The sequence below is a fragment of the Phaseolus vulgaris genome, chromosome 3 (assembly GCF_000499845.2).
Source record: "Phaseolus vulgaris cultivar G19833 chromosome 3, P. vulgaris v2.0, whole genome shotgun sequence".
NCBI lineage: Eukaryota > Viridiplantae > Streptophyta > Magnoliopsida > Fabales > Fabaceae > Phaseolus > Phaseolus vulgaris.
The window spans coordinates 48,571,730-48,587,847 of NC_023757.2; the positions used below are offsets into that span (position 1 = coordinate 48,571,730).

At 30.6% G+C, this 16,118-nt stretch overlaps 1 protein-coding gene across 6 annotated transcripts; it reads right to left on the reverse strand.

Moving 5' to 3' along the window:
- Positions 1-1,377: 1,377 nt before the first annotated feature.
- On the reverse strand, positions 1,378-10,636 carry LOC137808344 (uncharacterized). Of its 6 annotated transcripts, none has more exons than XM_068609413.1 (14): positions 10,387-10,636; positions 10,211-10,276; positions 9,999-10,090; positions 9,824-9,910; positions 9,118-9,720; positions 5,202-5,684; positions 4,732-4,793; positions 4,544-4,649; positions 4,344-4,423; positions 3,680-4,012; positions 3,438-3,572; positions 3,057-3,303; positions 2,519-2,956; positions 1,378-2,181 (listed from the first exon to the last, which is right to left on the reverse strand). In XM_068609413.1, the coding sequence occupies exons 2-11, from the start codon at positions 10,269-10,271 to the stop codon at positions 3,509-3,511; spliced, it is 1,971 nt and encodes a 656-aa protein (XP_068465514.1). In that variant the 5' UTR covers positions 10,272-10,276; positions 10,387-10,636; the 3' UTR covers positions 1,378-2,181; positions 2,519-2,956; positions 3,057-3,303; positions 3,438-3,508. The 6 variants fall into 6 exon arrangements, with proteins under 6 accessions (XP_068465514.1, XP_068465510.1, XP_068465512.1 ...); XM_068609409.1 differs by having other exon boundaries at positions 9,999-10,145; XM_068609411.1 differs by having other exon boundaries at positions 2,519-2,790; positions 2,860-3,303; positions 9,999-10,145.
- Positions 10,637-16,118: the final 5,482 nt, after the last annotated feature.

Here is a 16,118-nt window from a genome sequence, read left to right on the forward strand (position 1 = left end):
AGAAATAAACATTAACATATCTTGATCAATAAAAAAAACTAAACATACTAAAATTAATATAAACAATGCATAAACATAAATGATACACGTAAATAAATAAATTGTTCAAGTATCAACAAACTGACACAAAGTTTGAGGAAAATAAATAACAATAAACAGTTATGTAAAAAGCAGGATTCATCTTAAAAGATGAATAACTGAAATTTTATTACGGTTAACTTCTGCTTCAAAAACAATCTTACCATCTTCTTTAAAATTATCTAACATACATAAATTCTTTCATCCTGCTCCAAGTTTTGTGGATTTATTTGGCACATTTTTCACTATTTTGTATAAAAATATAATTTACATAATTAAATATATATATATATATATGAATGTAAATGTAAATAAGAAAATAAATTAACTAATTAAAAAGCAAATATCAATATATAAGAAATAAACATCAGCACACAAATAAATAAATAAAACTACACATACTAAACTTAATATAAACAATGCATAAACATAAATAATACACGTAAACAAAATAAATTGTACAACTATCAACAAACTGACACAAATTTTAAGAAAAAGTAAGTAATAAGAAAAGAAAAACTATCAACAATTTTCTCGCCTTCTTTGAAGTCATTTATTATACCAAAATTCTTCTATCTCGCTTATGTTTTGTTGATTTATTTATTTCATATTTAATTTAGGTAGAACACTAAATATTTTAGATTTGTATTTGTTTAATATTTTGAATAATTTCAAAATTTTATTTATTTTGTATTTTTATTTACACGTGACATTAAACATTTAGGGTTTTTTTTATTTAACAATTTTGAATAATATAGGAATTTGATATATTTCGGATTTTTATTTCAGTAGAACATTAAATAATTTAGGTTATATTTATTTAGGATTTTGAAAATTTTATAAATTTTATAAATTTTATAAATTTTAGATTATTATTTAAGTAGGAAATACAATAATTTAGTGTTGTTTGAAGTCATTTAACCTACAAAAATTCTTCCATCTCACTCTAAGTTTTGTTAATTTATTTGATACGTTTTCTTTCACTATTGTGTATAAAAATATAATTTTTATAATTAAATATATATATATATATGTAATTTAAAATAAGAAAATAAATAAAAAAATAAAAAAAATTCACCTCAATGTCTATTCTTAATACATATTGAATTACATATGTTGAGACAAAATTGAATATTTTAAAAAACTTTGGACCATACTAAAATTTCATATAAGAAATAAACATCAGATAAAAAAAAATGCACATACTAAAATTAATATAAATAATAAAAAACATAAATATTACACATAAATAAATAAATTGTTAAAATATCACTAAATTAACACAAATTTTAAGCAAAATAAGGAAAAAAAAAACAGTTATATAAAAACAGTATTTATCCTAAAAGACAATAACTCCAATTTCATTATCCTAAATACATCTCTATATATATTTATATTGCACCCTATAAAAATTAAATTTTTAATTTGTTGGAATTTACATTCCAAAATATAAAGAATATGTATTCCAAAGGTAGCCGCCATGGATTCATCATTAGTGCTTTTTGTGGTTAGACAAGTTCCGAATAGAAACGCAACCAGACCAGATTATCTCTTCTTCATCCAGATTTACCCACCCTTTGTGCTTCTTCAACTTGTATAATTTGGCTTTCAACGGCAGAAATAAACTACCTATGCCTACTGCTGCATGTATTGTCATCACCATGATGTCGGTAGCTTAGCCTGACAGTCAGCCGATTCCTGAACCACTTCTTCCGCAGAGAAAAAAGCGTCCTTTCGCCATAGATCAAAGCTATCAGCTACCAACATCTTTAGCCACACCCGAAAACCAAACGACCCAAATGAAGATCAGATGGAAAAGGGAGATGACAGAAAGTTTAATTCCTCTAGTCTAGAAGAAACACATACATTCCAGCATTCTGAATGAATTTAAAATGTACACAACTTCAAAATAGATTTCACATTATGCAATCAAAAACTTTCCTGGATCACGAATGGATCACCAACCTGCACAGCGAAAAGAGATCCATAAAAACTAATCTCGCTGGGGGCAATGAGGTCTGAACCGGTGGTATTTTGGACATTTCAGTACCTCATGAGGGTTCGAGTTAGTTTAATTGATTAGCCAGTAACCTACGAGCTAGCCTACAAAGAAAAATCTTAAAAATTTAGGTAGATATTGCAACAATAATTTTATTTAATGTTTCACTTCTTTATTACATCTCACAAATTTATAATTAACAATAAAATTTAAATAACCTACATAAAATAAAATTAACATCTAATTAAATAAATGTCAAAATTAAATCTTTCATGAAAAAATAAATAAAAGAATATTATCTAAACAACTAAAAAGCTATAGTAATTAATTATTATCTTAACTTCTTGATTTTAAAAACATCATTAGTATCCTTTCATTTCAAGAACATTATAATTTAGTAGATTTTTTCTTTTACAAATTATGTAGACTAATCCGTCCCACCTTTTGATTGGCCCGTCGGATTGCAATCAGAATGGACCTAAACAGACCGGCGTAACCAACCTTTGTTGTCTTCTCTAAGAAAAAATAGGTGAAACAGCCACGATATCACGGTCTAAGGACGGACTTGGGAGGAGATCTCCTCAATCCAAACTTTCTCAAAACTGGAAAAAACAAATTTGGCCAAGAGACTTTCTCAATCTGAACACAGTTTTTCGTGCTTCGTTTCGCGTAATTCCATATTCCTGACCTTTTTTATCCCGCCCTTTAATATGCTTCAAGAAATTATAACATAAGGCACTTGAAACCATTTTCGCGCCAACCTTGAAGTGAAGGTGCACTACCTTAAGCAAAGAAACTATGTTTTCCAGTTTTGGTCTTGTTTGAAGAAGAAATGCAAGCTCCAAGTACCGAGAGAAAGGCATCTGCAAGAAAGACATCCTACAACACAAGAATTGCTTGGATTACTGAGAATATAGTACAAAAGGTCTCGCAAAGGAAGATCATGCTGCTGGCTAAAAGTTGAGAGAATGGACAGTACCTTCATAAATTCAAGATGACATTGGTCACCAGACTCTACGGAGATGACATGTAACCCCAGACCCATAGAATAATTGATAGATTTGGAGTAAATCCGGTCTGTTACCAGATGACACAAGCAGCAAAAATGTCGAAAGCTGAGGCACTAAGTCCCATCTATGCCAGTGCAGTGGCCATATGACACCCACACAATTCTGAACCAGCACAAAAACTCTCCACTTTCTCTGCCCCATATGTGCCAGCAATACCTGTTTACAGCAAGAAGTCTATTCAACAAGTAAACTAAAAATTTAATCATGACATAACAGACAAATTTTTCATATAACATTAAAATTACTCAAGCAGATAAGGCCTGCCTTTATTCCATGAGCATCCTACTCACCCAAAAATGTAGTTCTGTAGCCATTAATAAACACAAGATAGCCAAGCGGGTCAGAGATGCAGTTTTGGTAATTACTCAGTGTTTAGTCCGTGGAATCCCTTTTCCTGACAGCAGAACTCTTGAAATCTTCTTAGACTACAAGAAATAAGTTCATCACTTAGTTTTTCTTCGGGTACACAGAATCATAGTTCTAAAAGCTTGACCCTTTTGTTGAACAATAAATACATTGTCAAGAAACATACCGTTTCAAAAGCACTTCGGGATTATAAGGAAACAACTTCTTTTGATGAAGATTATAAACAGAATTGTTCAAAGATAGTAAACATTCTGCAGCTTTCTTGAATGGTTTGATATTGTAGCACTTGAAGCCACTTCCACTGTCTTCTTTATAATTCTTGATATGCAACATGGTACTTCCGCTGTTGTCAACTGACGTAGGCATTCCATCTGCTGCTAGCAACTGCACACCATCCCCTACAATTTTTCTTCTCTTGCAAGATGATTGATCCAAAATTTCTCCAAATAATGGAAATTCCACAAATAACTTCCATGAGTTGCATATCAAATGCAAGCATCTACAACGTGCAAAAGAGAAAAAGTAAAAGCCAACTTTTAAGTAACAATAACTCGGGATAAGTAAAACAACTAACAATGTAAACAGATGATTCTGAACCCTGAACATATGGAAAAATGTGGTAAAATGTGGAGCTGACCAAAGTTTTCTTTTACATGAATCATGGAAAAACATGAGACCAAACTATAACCTTGGGATATCCACAAATAAAGTAGAATATGCTCAAAAGGTATCGCCCTCACAGAAAACTAGTCAATACAACCAGATCTGATTAAATCCTTTCAAGTTTACTTGTAATCACGGAAAGAGGAAACAAAGTTACAATGAACTACCTTAAAAGATATTTAGCACAGCTTATTCCAGTATCTTTTGAAATGAGATAATCTAGAAGCACTTGGTGATCATAATGTATCTGCAGATCAATAAGAACCAGATAATAAGCCTTTTTCAGTTTTACAAAATAAACTAATTGATAAAGTGGATAGCAATGGGGTGTCAATCTTCATGAGCTAAGGTAGTGCATAATACTAGCCTCGCAAAGGAACAGATGGAAAAGGTACACAGGCTTAAAAATGTCTGACAGCGCCAAAGGAAAATCTTTCATTACATCCTGATAAACAGCATCCTTTCTTTCAGACCTACATCATCCAAATCTCATTAAAGGGGATCCTTCCATTAACTGGCTGATAAAATAGCAAAACAATGAATGCAATTTCTTACTGTTGCTGGAGACAGGATGATATGCTAAACAATAGCAAAAGCACTTCAAACAATAGATCATCCTGCCATTCAAGTGATAAATAAAACCAAAGAAACTTCAAGATATTGTCATTAGAAGTTTCAAAACTATAAAGGAAAACAACAAAGACTTCAGACTCTCATCGTAACTCAGTTTCACAAATATACTTCCAACCTAAGAAGTATGGATAGAGACAGGCTCAAAACGTCCCATTAAGATTTGAAGTGATTTGATATGAACACAGCCTCTTTTTCAAATTATCTGAGCTTAACAGTTTATAATACATGATGAGCTACCCAAACTTGCCTGGTTAACTAAATCAAATACCCGATAGTAGTCACAAAATCCTATAATTACAGAAGTTAAAAATGTTTTGAAAACAATGGCCATATCAAACAAGCATCATACTCATAAAATAATAAACACAAGCAAGCAGTATGGATAGACAAACCTCACGAAGATATAGCTTGACAAAAGATGACATGAAGTTCATACATATCTCCAAGTAGTTCTCATGGTTAATGGAGATTGCAGTAGGAAGATGTCCTTGAATCCACTTGTAAAGTTCTAGAAATCCCTTTCTCATGCAGAAGCAATCATGTTCTGAATATGGGTTAGTGGGAAAACAGGAGCACAAAGTTGAACAATTACAGTGGTTTGCATTTTCTCCTCTTTGACTGATCAAACTGAAAGAACAAGCCAGTAAGAGGTAAACAGCTTGTCTTTGTAGGTGGTCAGAATGTGTCAGAGATGCTTTTCCATCAGACAAACTCAATAAAAATGGAGAGCCTTCCAGACAATTAATTTGATCAGAGTGAAATTGAGTTAAGGGTAGCTGCAAAAACTCTTCAAAGTAGTTATGAAGGAGTTCAATCCAAGAAAAACGGATTCGATGGTCTAGACCTGTGAGTGAACCAAGTCTGATCATAAGGATCTGCATAAAAAATGGTAAATAAATAGTTTTAAGAGAGCCTTCCACTCTGAACATAGCAACCTAGAAAATGTCTTTTAACAAAATTCTAAATTTTAAAGTTATTTCACTTATTTTTCACTTTAAACTTGTCCAATTATAGAAGTCTTGAAAAAGCAAAGCAATAATGAATAGCAACTTATGATAATAAAGATATTTCTCCCTGCTAATGAAATGACAAAAGGAATACTTTAGCAGTATAGTCTCCATAATTGACAGAAATATTGAAAGGGATATGATATAGGATAAATTACCAATACCAGACCAGTTACTCAAACAAGTAATAGGATTAGCAGAACAATTCCAACCCAACAGGTCAACAGCATGACCCATCAATTTTAGCAAGATGGGTCGAGTTTTACGACCCACTTAACCTGCCCCACCCAACCCGCCATCCAAAGTAGGCCAGGACAACTGAACCTCAGGTGTTTTTTTTTCTGGAGTTTTATAAATAAAAATTTAAAAAGATGTATAACTTTGATTGTTATTTTATTATAGCCAATTTGATTTGTCATATTTAAAAGAAAAGCTTTTCTCTCATTTTCATTTTTTTCTATTTTAAATATTTTGTCCCTTTTTCATTTAATTAATAACTTTTAATTTTTAAATTGTTAGGTGGTGAACCCACCAACCAACCCAAAATGGGGAAGTGGTTATTGTTGGAAAGCAGTCTTAAATTGTGAGCACCAGTAACCTTTGTTAGTTGCGGCATTTATGGAGACTGTCTTAACTGCAGTCTCAACTGTGGTGTTTAGTTTTAAATCAACTAAGAATATGGCTGAAATAGAGCTCATAAACCTTGGGTAATCCTATCTTACAAGTTGGTTTTATAAGATCAAGCTAGGGCATGCTTTAGGACAGTCTTGATTGTATCTCCCCTAGTCAGGCTTAGTTGCGCCCTCTTTAGGCATTGATTTAATTGTAGCCTCAAGCATCGAATTCAGTACCATATCAACTAGAGGGGTGATGAGCATATATTTATTCACACTCAATAGCCTTAATCATAGATTATTGGACTATAATAATAAATAAATCCATTGTTTTAATTAATATTCTTATAATTGGGTTTATTTGGGCCTTATATATTATTATTGTTAATTTTGTGTTTTTAGGGTAAATGATCTGAAGCATCTACCCTTGTGAATGGGCCAAATATGCAAAAGTCCAGGTTGCTTCTTTGAATCAAAACAGAAAACAAATTCTGAGGAGAAGAAAGAGAAAATAAAAGCTACAAGATTCCAGAAACAGAATTGAAAGCAAATCTTCTGCAAAATAAAAAGAATTATGGAAAGTGGGAACTATTTACAAAATCTAAACTGCAATATTTTCTCAAGATCCTTGGAGCAGAAAAGCCTATAAAAGGACACAAGCATCAAGGAGAAAGAAGGAGCTTCATAGGTTTTCTTAGTTTCTTTTCTTATTTGTAATTCTTTTGCCTCCGCATGGAAAGCTAAACCTTTTGGTTGATTCCTTTGTGATTCCCCATTGAGTTCTCAGGTTTTGATCAATAAAAGTTTCTATTTTTAATTCTCTATAGCAGTTGTTTTTATTGTCTAATCTCCTGAAAAACTAGTTTTTGTGAGAGGTTGTACTTGAACGCATGATTGAGAGTCTTCCTTATCTTAAACTTTGGTTTCTTAGTTAGTTCGTATTGTTCTAATTAATTTCTTGGGCGCATGATTCAAGAGAGAGGAGATAAGCATTCCCATGGAGTATACGCATGGAACAAAGTGGGTATTGATTAAACCGGTAGACGCATGCTTTACTGGTGAGCTTCAGTTGAATTAGGTTTGGCACATGTTCAATCTAGTTTAGCTCTGCTGAGGATTGAGAAAAGAATAATCTTTAGAGAGCCTGTGAAGAATTCATTGGTGGAAGAACTTGGGAGTCAATCTGCATTCTTTACTGATTCAAATTATCATTTATATTTTCTTGCTAAGCGATCACAACCCCTATTTCTTTACCATTATTGCTAATTTTCATTGTTTGCAGATAGGTTTTGAATTCTATTCACTGAAATTACTATTGGATTCATTGGGAGACGACTTGGGCTCATCTGACCACAACTATATTATCATTTCTCTAGTGTTAGACAAGTCTACGCTAGAATCATATTAATTTGACAGCAAAACAACCCCTATTAAGGGGCTTGAATAGAATTAATAAAGTATGAACAATCCTCACCTTACAAATTAATATAAGGTTGAATTAGACCCTTAACCCAAATTCTAAGAGTTATTTTTCAACCAACTTTCAAACAAGGCTTCGGTATGCAACTGTTTTCTGAAAGATCAACAGCAGTGCAGGTCAATCTATTTTGCCAGACATTATTTTTGCCAAACATGAATGACAACTTAAAAGACTATTTGGCTCCAAAAAAAAATCAATTTCTGTTTTCACCTTTAATTACAAAAACATCACTTTTTTTTCTTATTTTCAAAAATTTATACAGGAAAAGTGTGAAAATTTTGAAGTTTTCTTTTGTCAATTTTTCTTTTCATTGTTTCCAAGATAAAATTTGAAAACAAGAAACAAAATGAAAATAAAAACAAGATGTTTTGTAATTCAAAATAAAAACAAAAATTAATCCAAAAAGCATTTTCTCAGACCAAATGGCCCGAGCTTTTACAACCTTTCTTCTAGTTGCACACTGAAGCTTCAATTGATGCAACATATCTTCTATACACTGGAATGTGGGGATGACTCAACTATTCATTATGCCAATGTTATATGTTGTAATTAGAGGAAGAGGTTTAGAATAAGTTAGAACAATTTTTTGAGAAAAGTTAGATAATAAGAGTGTTTTATTTTCAGGATAATTCAGTAGACACGATCTCCATATAGTCCATATAGACTCAGTGGGAGACTATTTCCTAGGACAATATTAATTGAGTGCAACTTCCTAGACACCGATACCCATGTATGAACATAAAATTCCAACAGTATATAGCCGAAGACTAGGCATACTACTGAGTTTTTAGAGTTCAGATGGAAAAGGAGAATATATTTCACTAATGATACTCTGAATAATAGCCATCCAAAAGATTAACCTAGCCTCTGAGTACATTTCACTAATCAAGGTCAATTACAATAAAACTAGTACAAATCTGTCCTAATAACATAAACAGCATACTGACACTATATATCAACTCTATATAATATCATGCCAAAAAAAACTAGATTTGAAATTAAAATGGAACATATTGTCAAGCTCTGTCAGCAATAAGATTTTACTTGTTCAACCCCATATGACAAAAAGCATTTTTATAATAACGTAACGACCTACTCTTCCATTAAATTTAAAGAGGAAACAATGACCAATATCAACATTCAATCATACAAGTGACAAAAAATTCAATTATCAAGCTCATTCATTGCACAAGTGGATGAACCTTACCAGCAGCTTGTGATTCAAGTAATTAATGATGCCTGTATCAGCATTATCTTCTTGCTTGCTGAGACACCATTTTGCAAGTCTAGGTACAAAATTCACTACTGTAACAAAAAGTGGATGTTTATCAATAGAATCACAATCAGTTTCCACTAGATCATTCCGGTCAACCAAGGAGCATAGAAACTGAAGAAAAGTCCCAAGAAAATTCATAACAGGCTCCATAACACTGAACATATTAAGATGCACTTGATTGATAGAAGAGCTGGTTTTCTTGCTACCAAACTCACAACTCCAGTACTTGTCCAACAAATCCCACGGCATCTTTAGGAGACAAGAATTGACAGAATCATGGTACACTTTGACAAGGCCATCGTCATAGTCCTCCTCCAAATATTTACATATAACACGCAGGACTCGAACAACACCAGCCAGAGTAGACCAATCAAAATTCTTAATCCCATATTGCATCAGAAACTCAACATCAGAACAATCAAATTCACTATTTTCAGTTCCAAAAGAAGACCCAGACGAACATGAGATCATCTTAGTAATCGGCATTTCCAACCAACAGCACAAAAAATTAATGAACCCCGCCCAATTGTTCCCCTGCACATTATTACACGCAAGGATAAACAAAACAGGGAATCACATGGTAGACTCAAATGCGTAACCTAAATTCATCAAGGAAAACCAACTTCTAGGTTCATACCGTTGTGTGCACAAACTGTGAAGTTAAGGCAAGAGCATTGACAGCCACATGTTGAACAAACTCGCTCTTGACAGTCAACAAAACCATCTACGCCACCGAAAATAACAAGGAATAATATTAGCAACAACGACGTTATACAAAAGCGTGTCGATCAAAAGCTGGTCCTAACATTTACCATCTCGCTGACGATTCTAGGCAGACATTGATCGACGGACGAATGCTGGTTCGAACCACACAATAGCTCTTCGTTGGGAGCACGTTTCACCTCTGCACGAGAATCAAATTCAAATTCACGAATCCGAAGCTGAATTTTCGTCACGACCTAAAATGCAAAAAAAAATCAGGTGCACTACATTTAACAGTGTTTTGAATATATGAATGCAAAACCTGAGAAGAAGCGATTAGAATCTCCTTCTCCTTCTCTTTGGAAATGGCAACAGAAGCCCATGGTTCCTGAGGCACGAGGAAAGCGTGTTTGGTTAATGGAATGAGTTGAGATTTATAAAAATAAAATAAAAAGACTAAGGAAAGGGTAGAGTTGGAGGTGGAAGAGTGAAACACACTGTGTAGGGGCGTAGATAATCGTGGAGAAGGCGGCAGAGCCACCGAAGTTCAGCGGCCGGAGACATCTCACCGGCGCAATTTTCAGAATTGAATTTGTTTGCGGTGTCTGGCAGCTAGCTACAGCACGATGTTGTCGAAGAGAGTATCCAGAACGCTGCCGTTTCGGCGAGTAATTTGCACTGACTAGAAACAATAGCCGATATTTGCACAACTCCCCCTCTCCCTCATTCCTCATTAATTGCTTCTTACTCCTCCAATACATTGGAATTGGAATTAAAAATAATCTTTTAAAGTTTTGCATTGGAGAATTACGAGAATAAATTATGAAAATCCAGAAAGCAATTGCCATATGAGGTTAGCTTCAGACTAAAAAAAAACTCCCTTTTGTTTTATTCAATCAAATATTTTAGTTACATCATTTATTCAAACTTGCACTGGGTATTATTATGTAGTAAGGCCAAATCAATTCAATATTTTAATAAATTATTTTCTTTTAAATTCTCCATTTTTTTTAAACATTTCATTTCTCTTTATTTGTAAATTCCAAAGTTTAACATTTTTTTCAATTATATATTACTCTTCAATTAACCTTTAATTAATTTAATTATAAATAATGTACAAATAGTAAAAAATAAAATACTTTTTATAATATTATATTAAGATCAAAAAAATATATTATTTTCTTTACTTTTACAAAAGAACATCAGATGGCATAAAAAAAGAAATGAAAAAAGTCTAATATATTTATATTTTAAGGTATATTTTATAATATAATATATATATATGAAAAAATTACTTTGATACGTAAAAATAAACCATATATTTACTTGAAAACCTATTATAATAATATAGTAATATTTTAAATTAACAAAATAAAAAATAAGTTTTTTAATTAACCTGTCTTAAAATATAGTATTTACAAGGAAACTTAGATTGGAAGGAGAGATCATGAATCATAATGAAACAAACTGAAAAAGAAATTAAAAATTCCTACAGTTTATTTATCATCTATTTCTGTTCTATCTACTTATTTCTATTTTCCATATTTCTCTTCTCTCTATCAAACACCCCTATAAGATAATTTTATTTATCTTCATATCAATCCCTTCGTTACCTACTACAAAAAAATAGTTAAATCAACCCAACAATAATCAAACATTGCTGGAACTCATGAGGCGATATTTAGACTTGTTTTTTTCACTACATCTTTGTTCTTTGTTGTTCGCACACTCCATGAAATTTTGTTCTTTGTTCTTTGTTCTTTGTTTTTTAACAGATATTAATTCCCTTCATAAGCTTTTAGAATTTACAGGTCACGGATTTTTTAGGCTGACAAGGTTGCACAACCTTAAATAAATAATCACGATGTCCTATAGAATCTAATTTGCGCAATCTTTTCACAACAAGAATCTTCGAGAAGACGTGTTGATGTTCAAATAATTTCTTATTATGCGCATATCACTACCAAATGTTCAAATAATTTCTTATTATGCCCATATCACTACCAAATGAGTTTCAGGAATAGAATGAAAAGTATATCTCATTCACAAGTCATCAACAAGTACATTTCTCGTGCTTGCTAAGTGTATGCTTTGTTTGGATTAGAGGGTGTGAGGGAGTGGAAAGTTGAGGGTGACGGGGAGTGAAAGTGTAAAGAAAGTTGAGGTTGTCTGGATTGGGATATGTTAGAGTGAATGTGTGAGAAAAGTTTATTGAAATTTGTGAGTGATATGATGGTTATAAGAATATTATAAATTATTTTGAATAGTAAAATTTGTAAGATTACAAATTTACCCTTGTATATAAAAAAAAAATAATGATTAATATTTTTCATATTTTAGTTAATTAAAATAATTTTAAGTTTCATTTATAAATAAAAAAATGTAAAATTGAAAGAAATCATGAATTATAATTTTAAATTTAAGTATAATTTTATTATTTAATATTTTAATAATTTAAATTTATTTTTTATTTAAGTTAATTTATTTACATAATTTTAATATTATATATGATTTTTTAAATTATGTTATGTTATATATATATATATATAAAATAATTTTAATAATGATTTTCATTATTATGAATAACAAAATGAATATATTTTAAAAAGAAAATAGATATTTAGAATGAATATTAAGTAGTTGTCAAATTGTCTCTGAAAAATATTTTAAAAAAAAATCAAAAAATCATAAATCTGGAAAACTATGAACATAATCGATTATCACTTCCCTTCAAAAAGTCACATAATCGATTATGCTTGTAGTTCAAAAACTAACATAATCGATTATGCATAATACATAATCGATTATGGTCAAAATAACACACGTCCTATAATCGATTATGGTTCCCAAAACTTCTCAAACAACCGATTATGTGATCACTGTAATCGATTATGAACTGTTTTTAACTACATAATCGATTATGTAGTGCCTTATTTTTCAATAATAATCGATTATGCTTCAAACTAGAATAAATTAAAAAAAAATGTAATCCAGGCAAACATGAACTACCAAACTCACTCTCCTACCTCTATTCTCACTGAAGATCCTCTCCAAGCACCCTATATCAATGTAACTCTTTGTGTGAAGGCTAGACAGATGTGGTATTTGCTTCATTAGCTTCTAATGCAAAGTAAAAGAGGTTAATGTTGTGTAACGTGAATAAGGGCACCATTGTCATTCAACTAATCCTACGTGGCTTTTCATGCTTTCGACTCTCCTTTCTCCTCATATTTCAGATGACCCAAAAAACACTCTCATTTTTACTCACCCTCACCCTCACTCTCTCCCTCCCACAGAATCAAACGGGGTGACCATCCTATAATCCGTCCGCGCTACGGGCTACCCCTGATCCAAACACAGACTTAGTGATATGAGAAAATTCTTATATAAATATTTAGTAAAATCTAAGAAAACCAAGAATAAAGGGAGTAGAATAGAATACAAGTTATAACTCAGTGTGCTGAATCACTTATTGTCTACCTATTTAAACTATTTTCTCCTCACTTTCTTTAAAAAAGACTTTCTACTTTTCTCTCAAGCATGTTTCGACTTCTTCTCTTTTCTATCTATTCCAAATGAGTTATCTGGTTCTGTTCACCCTTATTTTTTTTAACCACTATTGAGTCTCAGTGTCACTTGATCCTCACATCTTTTTTTAGGAGAAAGTGGCTTAAGAGTGACGTTAAGACTAAGATAATATCTTTGCAAGACCATGATATTCCTATCATATTAGCTAGTGCAAAAACTGATTCAATATTTAAATATTAAAAAAAGTATCACCTCTTGTCTTTTTCTTCTTTTTCACATCTTAAAAACATAGTCTAAAATTAAATAAACAAAATTTTATTGTCTACTTATATTGTTAAAAAAAACTTTTCACCCTCCAAAAACACCATAGTGATAAAATCTTGCACAGAGGATGGATAATGGTAAAGTCATTAATTCAGACCACACACCTGACATATGTTGGCTGTTCAGTAGACATGTTGAACATGAAGCAGAATTGCTTTTGGAAACAAAACCATGTTGAGTTTGATATTACTATTTAACTCTACAAATTTCTCCTTATTATTTTTATTTTTGTGTTGATATTATTCACAACTACTAAGGGATTGTCAGGTCATTATCATTAGTGTATATATAATGAGAGTATCTTGTTATTGAATACATTTTTAAAAGTAATATAATGATAATATTATTCTATATTAATCATAAAATTCGCATTTCTTAATACACAAATTAAGTCAATAAGATGATGAATAAGATAGCTATCACGTCATTTAATTTTTTTTAAAAATAAGGGAAATTTGATTATAAAATAAAAAATACAAATATTAACTATATTAAAAAATAATAAAAACTCAATTGAAATATTCAAATTTAAAAAAAAAAACTTAAATCTCAACTACTCTTAATTTAATAAAATGATCAAATACCATTATCATAAAATATTAATTTTTCACAATTTCTAAAATAATAATGATACTTGGACAACCTGTATATAACATCTGTGATCATTTTAAAAAAATATATATATAATAAAAGATAAATTTTTAATTAAATAATATGAAATATTATTAAAAAAATAACATTGAAAATGGTATAAGATGAAAAAAAAACATGTATTATGAGTGTATCATGCTCCTTTCTAAAACTCAATAAATTAGTTTAACATTAGGTTAAGGACAACTAAAATTACTCATACTTTTACATTTCAAAAAATAAATACAACTACTAAACAATTCAATAAATTAATATTATAATTATAGTAATTTTTTTAATTTATATATTATTATTATAAGAGGTTTCAAATAAATATTTTTTTCTCTTGATAATGTCAAACAATCTTTGTTGTTTATAAAATTAACTGATTAACTTATTAAATTCAAATCTAAATCCAAATATTCTCTATGTCCACTCAATTTACCTAAAAGGAAATATTGGCCCGAAAATTTCTATCATGTCACAAAAATTGACATCATAACTTGTATATTATTGAACACAGGCAAATTCTTGTAAATTTCATGAAATGTGATAAAAAATATAAATTTTATAAGAATAATAAGTCAAAAGAAGTAATAATTTATTAATTTTTTGTTTTGAATTATTATCTTTCATTTGTCTACTAAACAGTTAAAATCATGCCTGTTATGTTTGAAATGAAGGAAAACAGTAGTTGTGCAGTATGAACAGAAGCAATGTCATTTGCAACTATTTTAGGTGACATTGTTTTATAAATAGCAATCTAGAAAGACAATAATAGGTGTGGCATGCAGTAAGACCAACAAGTAGAATATCTGATGTGGGAAATTTAGAAATATTACTGCATGAATGAGAAAAAAAGTAATTGATGGTAACAGAAGATCATTGCACAAAAATAGACTTCACCAGTTTACAACTTTGAAAGTTCAGCAATTCGATTGCTTGCCGACACGCTACTCAACATCATTTTTTTTTAATATCTATCTTTTTACTAATTCAAATATTTATTACATGAAAAACAATTCAGAAAATTACAGTCGAAGAACTAAATACCTCCCAAAAAATCTAACTATATTCTATCGATTTCTATATATATATATATACTTAAGAGTGTTTTCAAAATATCTCTATTATAAAATTATGATTTATAAAAATATAAATATTAACAAAAATTCAAAATTACATCCCAAAGCTTTCTATACCCTTCAACACCAATATGATCATCTATTTGTATACATAGTACAATCATCGTAGTTCACAACACAACAAGAAAAGAAAAATAAGGGTAAGATAATGAAAAGAAATTTCATAACATTTAATTCATGCAAAAAGAATCAATCAAATTAATCATTTATGAACATTTTTTTAAATGTTGACATATAAAATTTCAATACCAATTCCATCATTCACATAGATCACACATGGAACTATTTTCAATCACAATTATTGGATTTCATTTCAATCTCACTTCGTCTTCCAAAAGACTCATTAAGTATATTCCTACTAGAGACTAACACCTGATCCAAATATTACTAGCGAATCCAAGAGAAAGGATCAGGGTAAGTTCAAACATCTAATACCAAGTGTCTACAACGGGACCCGATGTGTATGAACTCCCTCTCAGCTTCTCACCACATGATATATTAGTTTATATGACTTAGATCATCACTTAAGCTAAATAAACTCTGTTAAACATAGTTTTTTCATACATAATGTTATCAAACAACAACTCATATACATTATCACAA

Coding starts and splice junctions, on each gene's coding strand:
- LOC137808344 (XM_068609409.1), bottom strand. CDS start 10,452: ATGTCTCCGGCCGCTGAACTTCGGTGGCTCTGCCGCCTTCTCCACGAT. Junction 9,721..9,823: donor CACAGTTTGTGCACACAACG/GTATGAACCTAG, acceptor AATAATGTGCAG/GGGAACAATTGGGCGGGGTT. Junction 5,685..9,117: donor ACTTGAATCACAAGCTGCTG/GTAAGGTTCATC, acceptor TTTTTTATGCAG/ATCCTTATGATCAGACTTGG.